The following is a 24,024-nucleotide window of genomic DNA, read 5'->3' as shown; positions in this document are numbered from 1 at the left end:
ATTGCACACTGCAGAAACACAGGGCCAGATTTCTGGAAGACGAATGGAGGTACCCCATTCTTAAGTCTCCTTAATTCTTCCCTTTTCCTTATAGGCCAAATTTTTTCATAGAATGTTTCTCTGTAACATTCCTTATTGGGATATAAGTAAGTTAGTATTTTTTAAATAAAGTGGATTCTTTCCTTGGTACTTTTATATAGAAAAGCTATAACAAAGACAGGGAATCATTATTTTCTGAGATATATCAACCTTTAACCTTTTCCTGATGAGCTATTATATATCTATAATAATTCTTTGAAGAGGCTGGTGGGATTGATTCCACTTTGAACACCTGATATGCTAGTCTGCATAAGGGTGATGCCAAGCACAAAGCCTCTTTGTGGCTTTGGGCATTGCCCACACAGTAGTAATAATAACAATAACAACACAAGCAGTAGTAGTAAAGTGGTGGCTTTGTGATTCTGCAAGTGGATTACTTCTTCCTTCCTTGGCTTTCCCACAAAATATCACAGTCTTGCTGCGGGAATGATTCAGCTGATTATAAGTCTACAGACTGCTGTATGAGAAATGGTGTCCCAGGAGAATGTACAGATGAGATGAAGAGAGAGATCATTAGCATTTTGTGTTAAGCGATGGCAATATGTTCTTGCCTTAGAAAAGTATCACATAGTATATATCTCAATTCTTACCTGTTATGAGTGCTGACGATAGACAAAAAATTTCCAGTCTTGCTCGCTGGGCCTCTACTACATTAAGAAGTATGACCACTTCAACTAAGTCAGTCTTGAAGTTGGAAACTACAGAAAGATCCAGCACTTCATCTGGCAACACTGAAGCAGGTACAGAACACCAATGCAAATTGTTACTGAATGATGGTGACATTGTTTTTACTAGGATATCATGTGAAACAAAATGAGGTCCCTGTTCAGAACACATCTCAGCTCAACCACGCAGTTTTGAACTTGCATTAAAATGGCAGACAAGCCACAACCAGGTTTCAGAACATGCTGCATGCGTACAGCTTCAACTTGAGGCATCAGGTGCTGACAATGCTAAGCACCAGAATGTTATTATTACATTAAACATTGAAATCTAAATTTACATCCAGCTTGAATTGTAGCAATTTTGAGGCTCTCTGCTCATAAACGCCAGATAAAGCACAGAAAACCCCTCCTCTAAGAAGCCAGCCAGACAGCACAAACATGATCAGGCAAATTCTGAAAATTATCTAAGAGGATGAAATTCTGCATTTGACAAACCAAATAAAATGATAAAATAATGTCCTGTATACTTAAAATTGTGATAAAGATCTATATGCACATGTGATCTGTAAGTATAATGTTACTGGAATTGAGCATAAACAAATTTACAAATTTCAGAATTTTTTTGAGTTAAAATGCCACCATTTTTTATTCTTCAGTATCAACCAGTAACGCTGACAATTCCAGCAGTCCCCATATTATGTCTGGGGTGGACATTTGTAACATGAGATTGCACCCAGCTATCATGACCTACAGTTTTTAGTCTAAATTCTCATCTGGTGAGCTACAAAGGTCTTAAGTTCTTTGCCAGGACTATTACTTTTGTGCTGGAGTTGTGATCAGTTGGCCAGCTAATCCATTCTCTTCCCTGTGACTTATACATGCCCTAGAAGACAAGTTATATTGGTGCATTTGCTAACTAAAATTACAGAGGAAAAAGAAAAAAAAAAAAAAAAAAGGATTGGCCAGGACAAAATAAGGTTGGGAAATAGGTGGGAAGAATATATTTAGTCCTCCAAAAAAAATAAGTAGAATGAAGGAGAGTGGCTTAATCTGACCAGCAACTATACTTAAAATACAGCAAATAGTGAAAACACAATGTAGTTAATGTCGTTACATATATTACCTACATATCCAAGAACTTGGAATAATTTTGAAGGCCGAGCATCTAGAATAAAGATATGTCCTTCTGTAGCTCTAGCGATGAGGAACTGGCCACTCTGATCATAACTAGGTAAAATATAAATCCAAGTAGAAAACAGTTCAATACAATCAATAAAAAGGGTCAAATAATTCCACTCCCGTAACTCTGCTGACTTCATTGAGGGCATAAATGCAACTGAAATTTCAGGTCCTACGTTTACAGGGTTAGGGCCTGATATAAAGCCCAGTGCTATGAGTGCAATTTCTACCTGAGTAGGTGGTCAGTCTAAACCTAACGATACTCCATAGCAGTCTACGTTAACAACTTTGTTAAATCTTTCTTAGAAGTTCACTTTTTTAAAAGAAAAACTCCTATACAGATTTTGATATTATTTTGAATAGACATGGTTTTTTTACATTGATTTGACTTTGAATAAGTTGCTTTCTGTATCTATTTTTAATGTTTTATCTTAGGTAACTGTGAAAAGAGATTACATCCAAGTCTCCAAATAACAGGCAGATTTGTATAAAAGTTTAACAGTTCAAAGGCCATTCTATTTTTTAAAAAGTAGAAGTAAAATACTTTCAGATTTTTCAATAATTGAAAAAAACCCACCCAACCAACCAAAAATACCCTTTCAGATCACTAAAGCTAATTATAAGAGGACTGATAAATTCTGGAACTGTAAGCAAACAAATACTTAACAATGATAATAAAAATCCACCACATAAGAAGGGCTGACCAAAAGGCTTAAACTTAAGTTCACAAAACCTTAAATTTATATTCAGTGAGCAATAACCCTCTAAATTCAAATACATGGAATTGTGCATAATTACTGCCTATGGTGATCTGTTAGGAAGGATCTTACACATCAGTATCTTCAGTGCTAGTTAAACCTTTTTAAAATACAGGTTTGTTAGATTTCTTTCATATAAATCCTGCTACTACTCCTCTTGCAAGCACTTTATAATATGTTGGAAAAAATTGAAGCTGTTAAAATATTTTACTTTGTTATTTTTAGAATAAAAATTTCAATTTTTTTTTTTTCAAATAACAGCATTACTTAAGCAACAAATTGACAACATTTCTGCCCTTGTTACTATACACTTACTGCAAAGACAGCACTGGAAATTTGGAAAGAAAAATTCTGTGAACAACCCGTGGAGCTTCAACTTCAGTAATGTCAAGGAAACAGATTTGGCCTCTTTTGGTCCCTACAGCAACACTGTTGGAGGAGGGACAGCAAGCCATAGCAGTTGCCTAGTTGAGAAATAAAAGATACTTAACAGTTCCATATCTTTTTATATCTTATACTATATGTTAGTATGCAATTTCTTTTACTATATAAAAGTCCCTAAATTTTGGAGAAGAAACCCCAAGTGGTTTATCCAACATACTTTTTTTTTAACAAAGGATTTTAGAGACATGATAGGCATTTTTACCTATGCTCTGTATCTACATATCAAAAGCTAATTCTGCACGCCTCAGAAAAAAAAACATTATATCCAGATTTTCAGTGAAAGAAGTTCCACCTAAATTAAACAGCAGGTGCGCTGTTATGTGTACAGCTGTTATAGGAAGGGATTTTTTTTCTTAATATGTCATATTTTGGGGTTTGGATGCATCTTAAATCAGGACAAAGCATTAATAGTTTAAAATACTTTTATCAACTCAATTCCTAAACCCTGTGTTTCAGATCACTCAAGGCGTTTAGTTTTTATACACTTGAAACTTTTCCTTTCAATTCTGACACTCATTAGAAATAAAAATTTAATAAAGTAATAAAAAAAAAATTTAGATTGTTATTTACAAATGTATGCTTAAAGACATCACTAGGACATTATGTTTCCTCTGCTTTGTGGCCAGGTTAAATATATGATTATTCCAAGGAAACATTCTGAAAGACAATCTTTTAAAAATCTCTTTCATGAGTTGTTCAAAGACACTACTGAGCTTTCCTCAGCACTGGTTAATCAAAATCTGAGGAATATTATGCTGTGAATTGAAAAATATTAAAGAAAATTTCAAGTATCAGTCACTATATAAGCTCCTGGTTAGGTGTACCTCGATATCAAGGTTTAGCTTGCTGAGGCAAGTTCCATCTTCCAGGAACCAAACTTGTACTTCACCTGAAATTGTTACAGACTGTTGAAGAGAGAAAAACATAGTCAAAAGAAGGCAGAATAACCAAATAGTCTGGAAGTGACTAGTGATCTCCCAGAGAATATAAATTCAACTAATGTCTGAGCATAGCAGATCAAGGGTTACTACTTTTTCTTGGAATTATCTTGCTTTTCCTTTAAGTCCAATTGCTGCAATGTACACCTACCTAAAGAAAATGTTTAATAATTTTTTGTGAATTGCTGCAACTACAAGAATAGTCTTTAAGCAGAATGAGACAATCTAGAGTAAAACATGCAAGCTTGATCAATATTAGCACTCCCACCACTCAGCCAGCAATAGAAAAACCTGCTTGTAATTTTCTTTGCATAGGAAAGCGCTTAAGGAGAGGTCTTGTTTTCCCATGTGAAAAATTACGTGTATCATAATGGTGCTTGAGTTGTTCTTACATCCAGGCAATTTTATAATTCCACAGTAAAGTATGGCTAGAGATCAATCAACCCTCACATTACACATTCAGACTCAGGTAAAATTTATCATTCCCATGGTCTAATGACAGACAGATTCAGCAAACCTAATCGATTAAGACCCCAGGGTTCCTAGGCTGGCTACTTGAAGAATTCATGGCCTGCAGATGAATCAGACTTGCTGGCTAAACTATATGTCTTGCAGGAGTTGAAGACATAGGAGGAAAGCAAGGAATTTCTCAGAATGGACAGATCTATGAGTAAGGCCGCCTTTGTCCCTGAACCCAGGACAGAGGCATCTCTCAGGCTGTTCCAGTTTGTGCTGGAGGCTGAGAAGTTCAGTAGGAATTTCTTGTTCCAACATCTATTCTCTGAATTGAATCCACATTTTGCTCAGATATGTTCCTGAACTATAGTAAGTCACACAAATCAACAGTAGAACCAATATGACATTTTAGCAGCCTGTGAATTATCCACCCTGCATTCTAGGGCAAGTTCTGACCCTTTTATACGCCATACCTGAATTAACGCCACTTACTTCCTTAATGAGAAGTTACACAGCTGTAACAAATATCAGAACAGTCCCAATCTCTGCAAAGCTTTTGATTTTGTGCCTTAACAACATATTGGTTACCCAAAAAGAGCCACTATTATATATATAAGAAAGAATACCATTTCTTACCACACAGTACTTGTTCCCTGGAGTAAGAAAATCAGCTGCCAGAAAACAACTGCTGCACGCATCCAAGAGTTTGACAGCTTCTCCACTATGGGCAGGTTTGTAAGTATAGACTGTCCCCTGACAAATAAAGAGAAATAATCCATCACTGGGCTACGAAACTTTTCATCAAAAGCTTTCAAAGACTGCAGCAAAAAATACCCATCTTTCTGAGCTTCTTTAAAGTTTTATATTTGACTCTAAACTGAGGTAAAAATTGCCCAGCAGAATTCAGCTGGATTTAGTGGATTATATTAAAGTACACTAGCTGAAGATCAGGTTAGTTCATTTCAGAGTGATCCAGCTGGTCACATTTTCAAGAAATTTTGTTTCTCAAAATTGCTGTAATAAAATAAATTAAACACACCCTATTTCATGTTACTCCAGGAATCAATAAATATTCTAAACCAACATAAAACACAAATCATAAATCTTAAGCTTTAAGAGCTGTTTTTATCTAGAGGTCTCAAAGCCTCTTAGAAACAATTAATAAATAATATTGAGAAAGTTTTTTGAACTGCTTTACTCACTTTAGAAAAGGAGAATAAAATCAGAGAGAGAGCGTGACCAGACTTACCATTGCACTGCTGTCCTGAACCCAGAACCTCCTGACACACACACGCACTCCACAAAAACATTTTAAGAGCTTTAGAAATGCCAATTTAAATGATTAAGGGTCTGGAAAACCAGGTGGAGTTTGAAGATTTGGGACCCTTGTGTAAGATTTCTGGACATCAGGCTGGTCAAAGAAGGATCTTGGACTGGGTTGCCAGACAAATTCAGGTACATGTACAGAACAGCTCTACTGCACAGTAGGTCTGATATACCCAAGCTACACTTTTCTTACTGTGTGGCCACACCTCAAGCCTAGAGCTCATGCTCAGTAGGTCCCACATGGCCTGAACATACCAGAGACCCTGAACATGTACCCCACTGCACACCCATAAGTATTTCTGCTGAGAAATCTCAGCATTAGGTACTTCATAATCCACCATCTGGAGGAGACAATTGTTCTGTTCTTCATGAAAAGTCTTTCCAATCTTTCATTAAAAACACAAGATGGACTAAGTTCAGCTCTGATATAATTTGTTGACTTTTGTGATTACATGACAGACATTTCATACTAGCAGTATCAGCATACACATATAGAATCACAGGAACATCCCACTACACAGTGCTGTTAGCTCAAATGCTATACCTGGTCAGTGACAAGCAGAAGTACGGTGTAATCAGGAGAGAATATGAGGCTCGATATGGGTTGTAAGACATCAGCACAGATTTTCATCTCATACTGCAGATCTTTGATGTGATAAAAGAATAAAATGCCCTCCTGTGCAGAAAAATACAAATTCACATCATGTCTAGATCATTTATCCTAGCCCACTCTGGCAAACTGAACTGCAAGAACTTCTGAAAATCTCTAAAGTAACAGTGTTTAACTGTATCCCATCACTAATGGTCTCATTTGCCTTTATTAGGTTTAAATCCAGATGACTCTCACCCTGGATAATAAATCTATTGAAAAATGAAGCTGTTCTTTAATACAAGTCTTAGTAACATTCCGTGTTTGATAACAACAGACTCTCTCATCAGTTAATACTTAAGATTTCATATTGGGTTTTTTGAAACAGCATGAGAATTTGTCCCACTCTTAAGCAATAATGGACAATGGCATTGTCTGTGCGTGTGTTAAATATTGAGTTAGATCTTGAACAAAACAATTTGGCAGCTCTCTTGACCATTTCCTATTTTTTATCCATCCTTCTTTTCTGTTCGTCTAGAATACTTTTTGTCTTTTGTTAAAAATAGGATTGTCCTCTTCTGTTGCTTCTTTGACTACAAAAATGGAATCTCTTCCCACCCTGCTCCCTTCTGACTTCTTGCTTCAAGTCTTAACAAAGAAAATATATACAACACCAGAGAGGACCTTTATAGTTCTGCAGCCCTCCACTTTTTTCCAGCTCCTGTCTTTGCAGTGAACTCTGCAAATATACTCCATTTGAATGTTCTTTGATTTTCACACAATAAAAGTTAAAAGAAGGATGCCTTACACTTCCAGCTGCGTACAGTCCCTCATTACAAAATGCCATGGCAAATAAAACTGTTTTTTGCAGATCCTTTGGTTTGCCACCTGAGAGCACAAAACCAACACAAAATATCAAACTTCATTTATTGCAGCACTGTGTCTCAACTTCAAATCTGGGATGATCTACTATTTGTGAGTAAAAAGGTTCCATGGGCTATATATTTTTTTGACTTTTTGCTGTGATAGTGAAGAAGAAGGTTGGTTAACACAATTTGAAGTGACAGTACAACTGTGGTCTGATGAACTAGAAATTGATTTGAGAAATCATTTAAATTTGTAAAAGCTGCTAAACAGCCACATTAAAGTTTGTCAATAACAGAATCATAGCATTATTTAGGTTGGAAGGGACCCTACAAGTCCTCTGATCCAACCTCCTGCTTAGCACAGAGCCAACTTCAAACTCAGAACCAGCTTCAAAGTTAGATCATGTTGTCCAGAGTCATATCCAGTTGAGATCTGAATACACCCAAGAATGGAAATTCCATAGCTTCTCTGGGCAACTTGTCCCAATGTCTGACTACCTTCCCTGTGAAAGTATTTTTTTCCCTAATATCTACCCAGAATTTCCATTGATGCAAACTGTGCCCTTTGCCTGTCTGGTTCCAAGTGCTGTGTAACCTTTCAGTAGGCAGCTGAAGCACGAGTAAAATCCCACATTTCCTTTTCTCCAGGCTGAACAGACGTAGTCCTCTTAGCTCATCTTTGTATGCCATGTACTTAGACTCTGCAATAATCTTTGTGCCCCCGTGCTGAATTTCATCCATGTGAATATCATGTTTGTACTGTGGAGCCCAAAACAAAGTGTTTGAAACAAACCCAAAATCCTAACTCAACTAAATTACAAGTGATTGCAGTTCTAAAAAAGTTACCAAAACTAAGCAGTAGGGAACCTATCCTAGCATCACTTATTCCAATTTATATTAGAATGAACAGAAATTATTTTACTGCCATTGTTTCTCCTGAGGCTATTCATTTAGCAATTAGCACAAAAGCTATTCATCATTTGTCATGTAAACATATGAAAGATTGTCATCAGTGTGTCTTACAGAGGCCAGTGTGAGCTGAGTTTTTCTAACCAGTGGCTTCCAGCTGTGCACACATATTATTACTCCCAGACATCACTGGTGTTGCCCAAAAATCTATTAGCTTGATTTGAACATGGAAATACCTTTCTTTTTCTGTACTTCTCTACGAACATATGACACCACGTCCGATATTTTACGCATGTATTCTGCACAAAAGAAAACAATTTATAATGTCAACCTTGTTTATACATCAATATTGCAATAAAGGTCAGTTGTATTCCAGACTACAGAACAAAAGGCCAGGTTCAGTATACTGAATCAAAAATGCGCGTTCTTCCCCAATAGCTACCATTTCTGTCATTTATGCAACTGAGCAGGCACAACCTTTCTGTGATTCAACTTACAGCTGTAAAACAGAGATAGCAATACTTGGCATGGAGAGTGGTACAGATGCAGATTTATCTATCTTCTAGTGCTAAGTTCTGGTATTGTTATTTCTAACCACGATTTTTTTATTTGATGTACTTATGAAGGAAACTTCAGTCAGTCCGAAAAAAATGCCCAAGTGAAATGTTGTGACTGCTTATGGTTCTGTTTGCAACACCATAACAGGAATTTAGCATGTGCTTAAATTTGTACTTGCACTTAAGCATTCTGCTAAACAGATACAGATTGCAGTATGTTTTAAATTAAGCAGAAACCTCAGTATAACATGAATACAAACAATTTTGTTACACAGTTTTAGGACAGGCCAGGGAACCTGAACAGCAAACATTCTTGTGGCCTTCTACTGAACTGGCAAAAACATTTCTGGTCACGCCTCAGCTTTTTAATTGTTGATGATTTCCAACTCTTGATTTGGTAAACTTAAAACTCTCATAAATTCAAGAGCAGAGAAATAATGCTGGGTTTTGTTTTTTTTTTTTAAGAGTGGCGTTCCATTTCTGTGTTAACTATCAAAACTGAACAGAGATACAGTACTTTGGGAAAGTCAGAGATGCTTGCTGCAGCTTAAAAAACAATGTATTGCATGGCAAAAGAAGAAAATAAGATTATCAGCAGCTTGTTTATTAACACTGATACAGTGTTTATTAGAGAAACAGTTTTATGCTGGTCCACAACAGGATATTACCCAGTTCTAGTGCTAGGGAGAAGCATATTCCAGTGCTCCTCTTAGATCTGACTGAACCAGTGAACTTCATGTGCACAGTAGGACTGACACCTTTCATCCCTGCAAAGGATGATAGGGTACAGGTTGCCATTGCCAGAACACTTTATGCCATCTGGGTTCCACTGTTCTCCATCTTGGGAAGCCTCTGAATAGGCACAGAAGGGTAGCATGTGGCAGGTAGCAGGAGAGACCTTGGGATTCCCAGAAAAAAGAAGGCATAGAATGGGCTGCTGTTGCCAGAAAACTTAAGTCAGTCACTAGCCTGCCAAAGGTCCCCATAAAAAAAGACAGGTGGGAATATATATAGGGCAGAGAAATTGTCTCAGCAAGTTGCAATCAGAGGGACATGTATTGAGTCCTCCCGTTCTAGAATAAATTAAAAGCAGATTTCTTTGTTTGAAGCCAAAGATATCTTCTGTTCACTCTCTGTGCTTCATACTTTCTGCAGTAAAGCCTGGTAGTCTTTACAGCCTTGTTTTCATTAGAAGATAGTTTATGTAAGAGCTGGCCTTAAGGAATTCTATTAAGCAACATTACATTAGATTCAGTGTTGTTACCTGAAGACTCATCATGAGTCTTCAAAGATCTGTTCTAACATTATCTAACACACCAAATGAGGATAATCCAATATTTCATGCAAAACAAATTAAATTATTAGTACTTAACTAATAGTAAAAAGATTGTGTGTAGCTGGTATATTAATAGTTTAATGTTAATTTAGTAGGGCTGGTTAATAAGATCTGGGCTCCTGGAACTATTGTTCATTTTATCAGTTCTGATGTATTTAGAGCTTTTTCTCTTTTTTTTGCCAAAGAAAAATGTAAGCCAATTATTGGGTGCTAAAGAAACCCACATAGAAGTTCAAAAGACATTCTCAAATGTTTATCATACTAATAATAGAAATGCAGTCCTACAATATAGCTTTTGTAAGGTACACAATAGGAGAACAGAAGAAAGCAAAAAAAGCTTTCACTTACCCATTTTCCTCTCTACTTGAATAAAACACACAACACAGCTATTTCTTACCAGGTAGAGGTTTTTGTTGAAGAACAGAAACACTGCTTGTCTCAGCATCAATTGCCAAAACATGTCCTTCTTCACAGCCCATGTAAATTTCTGAGGTTGCAGTCCAGCAGTGGGCAGTAGGATGCACTGAAGGCTTAATATCATTTCTTGGCTTCAGCACAAAAATAAATAAGTTCAATCAACATTTGACAAGTATCTGTACCAGCAGTTACATACTTTCTAAGGCAAAACCAAGATCATTACCTCATAGACTCTGACCACTTTTATAACATCAACCTTATTTTATTCAGTCATCCCTTCACTGAGGCTAGTAACTTGAGAAACAAGAACATCTCCCAGAAAAGTCTATGTCTGGAGATAGTGGTGGTGAACTCCCTCTCTCCCTAGAAGCTTGTTTAAATGATGAATTATATTTTCATTGAAAAATTATATATATTCAAATATGAATTTATCTGGATTTATTCTCCAGGACTTGCATCTGTTACAGTTTTGTCCTCTAGCTTTGAAACCCCTACAGTATCTTCTCCACCCTCACAAAGACATTGACCCACCATAACCAGGTCATCTCCCAATTTTTTAATGATAAAATTATGAAAAAATTCAACACATTGAGCCCCTGAGATTTTTTTTTTTAATGTCAGAATAACACTGGAAGCCCAAACTGAAATGGTTACCCACTATGACCTCACTCTGACAAATGCTTTTCAAACTGCTTTTCAGAATAGTCTTCCACTTTGTAGACATAACCTGTACATGTGGTCTTGCATACTTGGCAGTACTAAAACATACTTTGTTTGAATAGTTTATCTTATCATATAATCCAAATTACTCTGTAAAACAGCTCTGTCAACCTTTGTGTCACCTGCGTATTAGTTCTAGAAAAATCCCTCCCACAGATTTCCCATGTGCCTTGAAATTCATTTCACTAAAATAAACCTCATAAATCTGTCATCCATGAAATAGGAAGAACAGAACTTCTCCACCAAATATTATTAAAGATAGTGGCCTGTTCAGATACAACAGTAATAGGGGTAATATAGATACCATGATAGAAAGAACCAGATTGAAGAGAATATGGGGAGGAGGAGAGGGGAACAAAACACAAGCAAACCTTGGGAGAACATTTAAAAGAGAAGATTCAAAGAACCATGCGTGTGAGCAGAAGTGGTAAGGAACACTAGAGAATATGATGGATGAAAGAGTCTATAATTCTATAGAACACCTGCCGTCTCACTAAAGGTTCTATAAAAAGAGGAAATATGGATGGACTTGTGATGAAAACATAGGACAGAGATTCATAAGTACCTAGATTTCATTGTAAAATATGCCAAGGACTTTCTATATGATTCTGGGTAAGTAACTTACTCTCTGTTTATGCTTACAAAGCATTTTGAATTTCTCAGGGGAAAATGTTACAGAAATAAAGTATATTAATATTTACTTTATAAATCAAATAGGACTAATGGTAATAAATGTGTAACAAATGGGGCTTTACATCACCCGGAGAAACATTTAATATAGGCATTTTCACTGATTTTATGAGGCTTGAACATCACAAATCTTTGGGAAGGTTGTAACCAAACTACTGTGAATCAGAAGCTTTCTGTGTAAAGACAACTTCTGTAATGTTCCTTTGTTCCTGCTGTCATGACTGTCTTCACACATAAACTACATAAAATATGCTAATCCTAGGATGAGATTATGTAAATCCCAAACCAGTTTGCTTCTTGAACTGTGCATTGGTATGGTGGTGCATAATAATAATAATAATAATAATGCCGTCTTTTTTTTGAACTTCTCTCCCTTTTGAGTAGCACCTCTTCAGAGAAAAAAAAATCCATGATGGATCCTAGTCATAAAAAATTTTATAAAAAGACAATGGAATCAAATTGATACTGGGGATGAACTGGAGTCAAATGGTCTTGTCATGGTAAACCATAATCAGAAAACTCAGGTCCCAAATGTAAGAAATATTGAAACAAAAATGAAACAATCTAATGCAAGAAAGAAAAGGATTGAAAGCGGTAGGATATTTCAATTCCTTTCACTCTGCTGCCCCGGTGTGGTAACATTTTGGTACATACCCAGCCTCAGTATCTTGTTCTGGAGTATGGAATCCTAACACATTCCAAAGAAGCAAACAAGTGTACTGGCAATGAGCTCGTTTTTCTTACTTGCCTCTCACACATTCCTTAGGAGCGGGCTACAAGGACCATGGACTATAGGTTGAGGATAACTCCTTTAAAAAACAGTCTAAATAAATGGTTCTCCACTTTGGATGCTTAACTTCAATGTGAAAAACATTGATCTCAACTGACTCGGACTTAGTGATAAAGAACAAAAATCCTTCTGTCAAATTCTGTGGAGATTGGAAGAGCTTCATTAGGCCATGATACTATTCCCACTGCATTCAACTGAACACCCCTCATTAACCACCACGGGAGAAGCAGGTTGTCTCTTACTAACTACAAAAGTATTGATAATAGTAGAGAGGAAAATAATTCTGCAGTATTTACAAATGTCAAGGCATAGATTTTAGGCCAGAGTCAGATAACTGCTCATGGACATTTGTGATAGTATATAAAACATCAGTGATAGTAACCATTGATACATCTGCCGCAGCAGCCTGTCAATTTATAAAGACAGTGAAAAATGGTAGTTATAGCACCTTTATTTTGGACAGCCTGGTCCTTTACAGCAACTGTAGTCTGATGATATCTTGATATCTGAGGAACTCCACAAGTTCAGTCAGTTCAATCTCTCTCAAAGTTGCTGTATTAGACACTTTTCAACATAAGGAACTTGATAAAACAATATTTCAAAGTAGTATCTTCTCCATCAAGTATATTTTGATCAACTTGTGCAGGAATTGCTTTGCCAAAACTATATGTTCCATGTTAGGGTGCTGGAAGGGGGTGTTTAACCTGACAAGACACATGTGTGCGATTCCCCTCCCCCAGTGTGGGCGGTTACAAGGTCTAGTAGTAGCTCAGTTTTTCTGCTAGGTTAGAGATGGAGCGTATGTGCACAGGTGTGCCTGGAGGGGGGAATTAGTACTGTAAGGCACAAGTAAATGCAAGTCCTGCAAAAATTACTCAGCTGTCGTAGTCTGGAGCAAGGCATGAAAACATGCCAGAAATTGATTCAGTGCCTCCTGGTGCTAAACTGTGAGTGTAGAACCTCACAATTTAGTACACAGGAAATAACATACCACCATAACAACAAAAGGAACAGCAACAGCTTGTATTTCTGAAGAGAAAAAATTTCTAAATAGCCTGATGGTCATTAGCTTGCCAATATTCACAACCAAAATACACCCATCTAGGGAATTTGGGCAGTAAATAACTATCAAAATATTTACCACATAATTTGAAAGAAAAGGAAATATTTGTCAAAGACTAGTAGAACAATCTACTCTTACTCCAGGAATATTTATATGTATAAGGAGAAAACAATAATCTTGAAGGTGCTAAAAAGAAATCTAGTTTTTTCTGAAGTCAGCTGGGAATGAAAAGACCCTATAGGGTGCCTAATATGGTTGAAAGCATAAACTTTTTCGCATGGAAAAGTTCACGACATGGTTCTGCAAATTCAAGCATAAAAGCCTACCATTCCTGAATGGAATAGCATCCATTCAAGGACACACAAACTCTATTAAGCCTCAAAGACCTAATATGGCAGTTCTTTTTTTTGCCCAGTACCTCCTGTAATTCACTTTACAGGCTGAAGAACAAAGTGTTTTTTGCAGTTCATCATCTGCACATAAAGGCAGTAAGGCAGAAGAAAAAGGCAACACCCCTGATGAGCATACATTATCTCCATTTGCCATGTTCTAAGTGATCTGAAATATAAGCAGCTTGTGTAATCAGCATCAGTACAGGATGTTTGTTTGTTTGTGGTTATTTATTGTCCTGGAAACCAAGGGCATCAGCAGTTACACAGTTAAACACATCTGCGAATCTGAATGCATGAAGCCATGAAAAGAGGTTGAGGTCAGGAAAGCATCATTCCCTTTTTATTCTTATTCTGCTTTATAAGAAAAGTTTATGGCAGAAACCTGTGGTATACTGATCTGATAATATAGAACTCAGATTTGTCCATTGAAAAGTAGTATAATGTCAGTATCATCTTATGCATGGTAGTTTTGGTGTCTCATAGACACCACAAGCCACCAAATAGAAATTGGTCATCTTAATCTTAGAAGAGAATCCCAGGTTTGCAAGTTAAATGCTTTCACATTGGCAGATGCTTCTAGTTGGTAGTCAGGTGAAAGTAAATTTCAAACAAAATGAGAGTGTTTTTAAAGCCTCTCAAGAGAGGCATCTCAATGAGCCTAACAAGTAAATTATCAAATACAAGTAAATTATCAAATACAAGTGCGAAAGAATGAGCCTAACAAGTAAATTATCAAATACAAGTGAGAAAAATGGGCAGGTCCAACACTGACAGTGGTAAGGGAATGTTCTTCAGAAGCAGTGGTTGCTGTCTGGAATAAAGCCTTTAATATTTCCACAGCTTGAGACATTTTCAGAGTCAAAAAGAAAACGAATCTCAAAGGGAAGTAAGGATACCTGAAGGTTACTATCAGTCTAGCATGGGAAAAGGTTTTCAAGGTTTGAGCAGGCCATATTAGCTTGGGCATGGCTAAAAGCTAACAAGCTTATACTGCTTCTGGATACAGATTAGCACCTCCACTGCACAGATATATTACTGTGCTAGGACCTGTGTCAGAAATCTCTACGTTGTACTGCACCGTGCGGTAGCAGCACGTCTTGTAAGTGTCATGTCAAAATGGATTTCAAAATTATTGTTGAGACAAAAGATCTATTTACTGGGTTGCACCGGTTTAACAGACATTAAAACTATGAATTTATTAACACCTTTGCATAAAAAGCATAATGACTTGGAATAGTAAAAAGGAAAAAAATCAGTAACTACCATGAATGTTTCTGCTTCATCTCCTACCAGTCCAGCAATGGCTGAATCTGGCAAATCAGGGCCATGGTATGGATCTTCACTATGAGAAACTGGGAAAAACAAATCCTTATGAGGACTCATGGACCCTTGTCCATCAGGGAGTTTCACGGGGCTGTGAAAAAGCAAGAGACACTGTCTGAGGAGAAGAAATATTATGAGTAGTAAATGCTGATACAAAACTGAGAAACATGTTTTCAAAACTTTGAGCCACCAACTCAGTTAATGGGCTTTACTTCTGCAAGAGTAATGGAGGATTGTTGTAGACAATCATTCTACATGGCACATACCATTTCACTGAAAAGTAACAGTAATTCTACTAGAAAAGAGGAATGTTCCTAACTGGCAGAAATGGATTGCCATGTTCTAGCTCAGTGTCTTTTCTTGTTGTCTTGTATAAACAACTATTCTATGTTAACTGTTTCCTTATTAATAAAGTCACACACATAACTTGCATATGCTGTGAGGATTCATTCTTAATGTTTATTTGGAGAAAGTTTAACGATGATGAGCAGTAGTATTTGCCTGTTGCACTCTGCTGATTGGTGTATAAGTGGCTGTTACAATGCAGAGTTGAGGATTCTATAGTTTACAAACTATGTTGATTTATGACTTGGAAAAAATTTATGTAAAATAAACAATTCTCAGTGGAGGTTTAACCTCTACTGAATGGAATGAAAAGTGAGGAAAAAGGAGCATATATATATTTTCACACGTGTACTCTATAATGACAAAAGACAAAAAACCCTTCAGTATTCTTTTCAGCTTGCAAACTAAGGCCTTGTTTATACTTTGACTAGTGTAACTGGGTCAGTGGCAATATTTTGGTTATTTTCATAGTTAATGAGATTAAACACACTTGGGAATTGTAGAGTAGCTGCCACTGAAACAGCATAGGTGTTACACTTCAAGGACTCCAACCTGAATGATACATACTACTTTTATACCAGCCTCAAAAAACATTTGAGCGTAAATAAATTCCAGGTTTTCTGTGCTCAGTGAATTGCATTGACAGAGCAGCCCCCTCTGGACCTGTGAATTGGCCACACAAGCTGGAAATCACACAAAAACCTGACACTGCTTTTGGTACAATGTGTGATTAAAACAACATATTGTTTAACTATGCTTACTAGGAAGCAAATTTGGTGGTTTCATGGATACAAAAGCAATGCTCAGCATAGCTACTTGCAGGAAAGTAGTCCAGGCCCTACCTTAATTCAGTCATGCAGCTTTTGATAGAGGCTGCCAAATAAGCTGATTAGTATTAGCTTCTTGATGAGCATAATCTGGACATGTTAGTGCTAAGAAATGAAATCATAAATTCAATTCACTTGATTGACTAGATAGATTCACACTGGTTGTGATTTAGCAATTCCTAATTGCAATTGCTAGGTGAACTAAATTGGATTAAGTTATTTGCAAACAGCTGTAGGTTGCTAGTCTAAGTTATTAAAATATACTTCTAGATTTTTCTCTTAATCTGCAGGGTGTTCCACTTACTTTTGCTTAAGGTGATGCTCGTCATTATTCCTTTCAATATGCCAGATAGTAACGAAGCTCTCATTAACAAAACACAGTTGTTGCCAATTCATAGGGTTAAAACTTAAAGAGGTTGCTGTTATCCCTGGCTGAGACTCACTGCACAGGAGGATATTTTCTTGCCAGTTCCTTCATTAAAGAGAGTAAAAGAAAATAAAATCCTTTAAATAGTCAAAAACATTCAAGCCAAAGATCTGGATGTGATTATGACTGACATTCAAGATCAAGTTTGGAGAGCAAATACTTTGTCACTGACAAAAAATTTCTGCTGTCAAAGAAGTTAGAACCTCTTGAGAATGAAAAGGAGGTGGTTAATTAGCCACACATAAAATTATTACTGCTACAAAAAGATTGAATAGTAAAATAATTTTGAAAACTGACATTTTAGAAACATTATCATGCACTTTCTTTTGTGAAAAGACCAACAGAGTCAAGAGATGTGGATTTTTTTTCATCAGTTCCATTAGTGACTACTTGAATGGGCCCAAACAATCAACTCTTCAGCACTGCAGACCTCAGCCTTGCTTTTCCAATCTGTAAAATAATTATTATAACGCTTGCAGGCTTGCAGTTGGAAGGTATTATAATTAGGAAACAAAACACAGTCAGCCTGTGATTATCTATGGATGAATTACTTAGGTAATACAGTAATTGCGTTGTGAATGCAGACATAGAAGCTATGGCTGCATTAACTAACTTGAGCACAAAACAGGGCAGAATTTGTGTGGGGCTGTTATGTACAGCTGACACAAGCCTGGGAATCTGCTTTCCATTGACTTTTCTTTTGTCCAGTGTAACCTACTTTATGTTCTCACCATCTAATTTGCATATATAGCCATTATCCAGATTAATTCTTGACCGCATTTGCATTCTTAGGTGCTGTCCACAAACTGATTAACATAATTTGAAGAAAATGGTTAAAACTGTTTCTTAATTTCTTGGACAATATATCAGACTGTTAATCTGATTAACAGTTATAGCTTTAGTATTTGTCATTACTGCTGAGGAAATAAAAATAAAATGCATTCACTCCTGTAAATGGATTCATTATAATCCTCTTACTCTGGCCTGTAATAAATTCACTCACGGAAACAGATCAGGATGCAAGACAATGGTTAATATTCGTGGCATATGCAAAAGATGAAAAGTATTCACACATACACAGTAACTCATGAAAATTACAGAAAGCTGCAATTGTGACTTTAAAAGATATCAGTATAGCTGTCTAAAGATCTGTCAGCATGTTCTCATCTCATACCTAACAGGTAGTGCCGACACTCTTTTATAGCAGTTAATTTATTAAGGTCTGAAACTATATGGTACATGTATCTGAAAAAGAATCTGGCAGTAAGCCTCTCCTTTGAACAGAAAAGAATAGAGGTCTAGGGGTAAAATATCTCAGATAAAAGGCAGCTTTTAGTTATCCATAAGCTTTCTATATTTTGAGACTGACATAACTTTCAAAACATCTCTATACCTCGGATTCCAAACTATCTGCTTAAAATGCAGGAACTGTGCAACCATCATATTGTAATGACACATTAAGAATGCTAAACATTGAGATTTCTTTTATCTGTACACACACATTTCTACAATGAATGCCCAATATAATCCAGTTGCAAAAACGAAGGTGCTGATCTCACAGTAAATTCACACACCTCTGTTCAAGTTATTATAAATTCTAAGTTTAATACTGTAAGGTAATTCTATTTTGTTACTCAATTCTTTCTGACTGGAATCCAGGATGGTTCTTTTATGAAAATTAGCTGCTGATAGTCATATTCATGCTGACTCAAATAGGTTTAAATTGTTTGGCCTTGGAAATTGCCACTTCTTTAAAGCATTTAAACATTTCTAGATATCTCCATTTTTAAGAATAATCTAGAGAACTCTTTCAAGATGGTGGATTTTTGTTTAAATGCACACAGTGAATACATTAGACCATAGGTGTTATTTCTGCTGTGACAAGCATGCAAGCTCTTCAGGCCACTGAGGCTGTCTTGTTGTTTTCTACTGATACACACAGAGACATCCTTCCTGAACTACTGTGTATGATCAAAGTTCACAGCAAACATTATTCTTCTTCATAAGGGATAAAGAAGAGGCATCTGTAATGGTATCTACTATCTTTACTAAAATTCTGAAGTTATGGGAGTTTTTGCCTCTTCACTAATCACTGTACAAGAAAAGATCATCATTGAATTGGGAGTGTACAGAACATTCCTTACATGTCCTTGCTTGCCTTCCTCCTACTCCACCCTCCCCATTTGTTTTGAAGAAGTACTCAGACTCCACAGCCAGTGGAAGCTTGCTGGCAATGGATGCAAGAGCAGGATTATATTTTTTGCAGAAAAACTTAAAAAATTAAATACTCTAACTTTCTGTATCTGCACTGTATTATATAGTATTTCTTTTCATGATAATGAGCAGAAAATTATGATCTAATCCAGTGACCCATGGCAGTGTAACCACTGAGCAGACAGAACTAAGATCAAGCACAAGTAATTAAGAGGACCACTGAAAGGTCCAGGGGGACAAAAAAGTAGAAATCAGCTTTAGAACACTTCCTCTTTTCAGCAGGGAACTTTCTTTCACAAACAGCATGGTACTCAACTTCCAAGGGTGAAGAGATAATTAACTAATGCTAAAGACTTTAGAAGTACTCCAAAACACAAAATTTTGAAGAAGGTAGAAGATAGCTGTAGCAAAGTTAACAGTCATTTGGACTAGTGGCTACTAATGCCAGAAACTAAACAGTGAATTTGGCACAGAAAGTTTGCAGACAATGATCAATCAGAAAAAAAAAAAAGAGATGAAGACAACCAGTGTGCCTTCCACATCTGTTATATTATGCTAAAACAGCACACACACAAAAATATGAATTAAATGTAAATGGTATTAGAGACTTTTTTTTTTTTACTCTTACCATACTGAAAGAACAAATTCTGGGATTGAAGAGTAACTGGCTAGATATGGGCCAGTGAAACTAAACGCAAGTAAGGTGTAGTCCAGCTGAGCATTACCTGAAATGTAAAAATAAAAGATGTGTCTTTAATTGCCCTGACTTTACTGGATAGTGTCACAGAATATTATTCTCAGTTCCACTTTAACTCTTCAAAGACATTCTTCAGGCCCCTGATTCCTTTGCTTCACTCCAGATTATTGTTTTGATTTGATCATAAAAATGTTCCCTCTGTATCACTGCTTGGAATTTTTTCATTTTTTTTTCAATAATACCTTGAATTTATAAAGTATTTTTTCCTTAAATACTCTGAAATCCTTTACAGTCATAATTGCATTCATATACATGAAATAAGCAAATGATATGATCCCTATTTAAATAGCAAGGAAACTGAAACATGGATAGGGCAAGCAACTTAACTAAGGAGACAAATGTTAAGGAGCAGGCAAAAATACACATTAGATCCCAGACACCAAAGTTTAACTGCAAGAACCCTCATTCCTCTCACACCTCAGAGTTCTCAATGTGGCTTTCAGCAGTCTGCTTGGGAGCCTACTGCAGTATGATTTTTTTGGTTATTCTGATTATATTTTCCTAAAATGAATTAAATTTCATTCAGTTTGTTTCCCCTTTGTAACAATTCCATTTTGTATTGACATATTCCTCCCTAGCTTGAGCCTAACTAAAAGTAGAGCAGTGGCAAATTCCTTCCATTGCTTTCCACACATCTTGTCACAAGACAGTTTCCTGTCACACTGTTATTCAAGAGTTATAAAAAAAAAAAAACCCTTCAGAAACTAGATGATTTAAGTATTGTTTTAATGAAATGGTGACGGCGAGGGTTACCACATCACTACCTTTTAATTCTGTCAGTTTACTCAGTTCTGGAAAATTGTAGATATATATGATGGGATTCAGCTTCCGGTCTGAAAAGGCCAGCACTTGACTGTTCCCATTCGCTGCAAAGGCTCCTACCCGGCCCGTCTGACACTGCAGTGCTGTTGTCTTCTTTGTTTGAATGTCCAGGAAGAGGATGTAATTGCCACAAGGGTAGCAGACAGTTCGATTGTTGATAAAGCCAAAGTTCTTGTCTGAGAATCCCTGAACCCAACTTAAGAAAGAGCAACTGAATGTTAAAACGTTAGTCAAAGATACACATTTCTCAAAATACTGTGAAAAACGGAATGTTGTAGCCTAAGTTCCACTGAACAGATCCTTGGGATGTTGGACTCATCCTCATACCAATGTTGCAAAACCACAATAACTTCAAGATCTAGTATTATGAATCACCAGTTTGGTGTTTCCAAAAGCATAGAGGCAATCTTACCCTAATGGAGCGCAAAGGACTATTATAAGAACATGGAGAGAGAGCTATACTTCTTTCAGTTTTCACTAAAAACGAAGCTAGCCAGTTCACAGGCTCTGTTTTTGTACTCACATATCCTAGTAATAAAGTATACCTTTACTCTAAAATAATTTCACAGGTACAATCTGTACTGGGGACCCAACTGTGTTGCTTAACCTTTTTACACTTTCATAGTTCATCTCATCCCTGTAAAATAAAAAATACAAAGGCATGGCTTGTGTTTATATGAACCTAACTAGAAGGACTGTTCTGCTTTAAAGATACCAGTACTTTAACACGGTAAAACTTTGGAACGTAAACAGGATGTGTTGCACAAGGACTGAAACAAATTACTGAAGAGGAGTCAGCTTATGAACTTAACAACATATCAACAAACTAATAACTGCCTGCAGATGTTTTTACTTTTCAGAAAGTGTGTGGATAAACATCAGGGTCCTCTTACTAAAGGGATTTGCATTTACCACTAAGTGTCTGACTGAGCCACAGCTTAGTCTCCTACTACCATGTTAGAAACGTTTCAGCAGTGTAACATATATCCTCTGTGTACAACACTGCTGTTAGCACGTTCTCTTCCAATTTCTGTTCAGAAACTTTCCATCTCTTCTCTTCTTCCAAATAAGAGCATTTGACTGGAAGAGACCTCTGTCCTCTGCAAGTGCAAGCAGCGTTTTTACGCTCCTTTCATGAACATCAGTCAGTCATAAGATCAGCTCAGCTGCTGATCCTCTGTACTCTTACTAAAGATTGTACTACAACCTCAGAACTCTCACAGAATATTTTTAAATGACTAGTCTTAAGATATTTGTGTCCAGCAGTAACTTCTCGTTATATTTTCTGAGTAGTTTCTGTTCTTGGACTGTTTTGCTACACACCAGAGGAGTTAAGTGTAGCCAGAGACCAGTGGGAGCACACCACCCACGTGGTCGAGCAGATGAACTGAATACCATGGCAACACAGAGGAGACATTTCAGCTGATTAATGTTTTTCTGGACCTTTTACACAGGAACTGGATGTATGACATGCCATGGCACATAAACAGACCTTTATGAACATGCTCACAGGACCAAGTCTATGCTTTTCTCCAACACTAGATCTGAATCAGTGGAAATGGAAGTATTATTAACTTCTGTTTGCAGAGGTAAAATGAAGTCTACAAAATATGTATGCAGAGATAAATTAATGGGATGACAGCACAATCTATCATCCTTATACCAACAGTAAAGTCTTAAGGGGACAAGTATTCAGGCTGTTATCTGATGTCAGCTATGACTAGTGCAGTACATACTGAGTCAGGTAATTAGCCATGGCTCACCCACAGGTTTTCCATACTGTGTCTGTCTCCAGTTCTGTATAAGCATTTTGTCAGAAGTATTTCAGTCGTAAACTTTGCCAGCTGGTGAAATGTAGATGGGGCAAAGTAATTAGAGTTGCTTGGAAATTTCCTTACAAAGCATTTTACCATGAAAAATACTAGTTCATACAAAACAGATTATATGAAATCATGAGTTTTGTCAAAGTTCTGTGTTTTCTGAAGACACAGAACACAGATATCCAATTACCCACTGCAAAATAATTTTGTCACTTTCTTCTAAAACTGATATGCATAAAACTACTGCTAACATTAATTTAAAAGAAAGGCAAACTTCAAACTTTTCTGCTTTATGGAAACAGGCTTTGCTTCACATTCACTAGGGCTTAAATTCTTTTTTTTTATTTTGCATAATATTTTCATTTCATAATGGTGTTTTCACAAAGCAGAAAACCTGGGTCACAGCTCTTCCAAGTAACACCAACCTGTACCAAGGGACCTCATCTGAATAGCAACGACATGCTTCAGACAGTATCTTTTTTACTCTGCAAGTATCAGAAAAGTTAAGGATGAAGCCTGTTTCTCCTATTACTAGAACAAATAATTTTCTTTCCACTAACAAGTGCTGCACCTAGAATTAAGGATCTCTGTCCCATAAGAATCGCTGAAACAGCTGAAATACTTGTAATGGACAAGGCAGTTCAAACATCTGTCCCATTACATAGAACAAAACATCTAAACATCCTATATTGCTGTGAAAGTCTCAACCAAGTTAGGGCAGGAAGGGCTTAATTCTTTTACAGCTCCTATTTGTTCAGAACCAAAAAGCAATGTGTTGGATAGTAGAGAGCTCTGGAAGAGCAATATTTTTCAATATATAATGTGGGTTAAGTTTGCAGGAAATGGAAATCTGAAAGTCTCTCACATAAAGGTTAAGATGCTGAGAAAGGCAGGAGTGAGGACTTCCAATAGCAGGAAAATGTAGATGCAAGAGATTATGACAGTGGGGTTTAGGAAGTACAGAACAGTCAGTGAAATTCTAGAGGTTGAAGTAGCCTGGATAAAAGAGAAGGGAGATGTGGCCACGAACAGAACTGAACTGTATGGGTTGCTGAAGCCTAGTACTGAGAAGAAAAGCCTGCCTCAAGAGTTCATGACAATTGTGTTGCCAGAACCACTACACAGGAAATGGCAACAACTCCTGCCACACTTCTTATCAACTCATTAAGCTCCAGCTTAAAACTTGATCCCTGTTTCAGAGCCTCCCCGTGCCAAGGGCAGAGAAACTAAGCTTCATCTAAATCCATCAAAGGCTCGATCCCTGCTATATGTTGCAGTGCAAGTGCCTCTTTCCC

At 36.8% G+C, this 24,024-nt stretch overlaps 1 protein-coding gene across 1 annotated transcript in view; it reads right to left on the bottom strand.

The window, feature by feature from the left end:
• Positions 1-22,665, bottom strand: part of CFAP43 (cilia and flagella associated protein 43) — a 48,503-nt gene extending 25,838 nt beyond the window's left edge. Inside the window, exons 1-14 of the mRNA XM_035898975.1 lie at positions 22,646-22,665; positions 20,852-21,105; positions 19,959-20,055; positions 16,994-17,161; positions 15,458-15,608; positions 10,520-10,670; positions 8,466-8,528; positions 7,263-7,342; positions 6,410-6,541; positions 5,176-5,292; positions 3,970-4,050; positions 3,017-3,165; positions 1,888-1,991; positions 690-830 (exon numbers count right to left, since the gene is read on the bottom strand). Coding sequence (XP_035754868.1) covers positions 690-830; positions 1,888-1,991; positions 3,017-3,165; positions 3,970-4,050; positions 5,176-5,292; positions 6,410-6,541; positions 7,263-7,342; positions 8,466-8,528; positions 10,520-10,670; positions 15,458-15,608; positions 16,994-17,161; positions 19,959-20,055; positions 20,852-21,105; positions 22,646-22,665 — 1,708 coding nt within the window. The remainder of the gene's footprint in view (positions 1-689; positions 831-1,887; positions 1,992-3,016; positions 3,166-3,969; positions 4,051-5,175; positions 5,293-6,409; positions 6,542-7,262; positions 7,343-8,465; positions 8,529-10,519; positions 10,671-15,457; positions 15,609-16,993; positions 17,162-19,958; positions 20,056-20,851; positions 21,106-22,645) is intronic.
• Between the last annotated feature and the right edge of the window lie 1,359 nt (positions 22,666-24,024).

This window comes from Egretta garzetta, unplaced genomic scaffold, assembly GCF_000687185.1.
Source record: "Egretta garzetta isolate BGI_Z169 unplaced genomic scaffold, ASM68718v1 scaffold8, whole genome shotgun sequence".
NCBI classification, from domain to species: Eukaryota; Metazoa; Chordata; class Aves; order Pelecaniformes; family Ardeidae; genus Egretta; species Egretta garzetta.
This window is presented reverse-complemented; position numbering and strand designations above follow the sequence as displayed.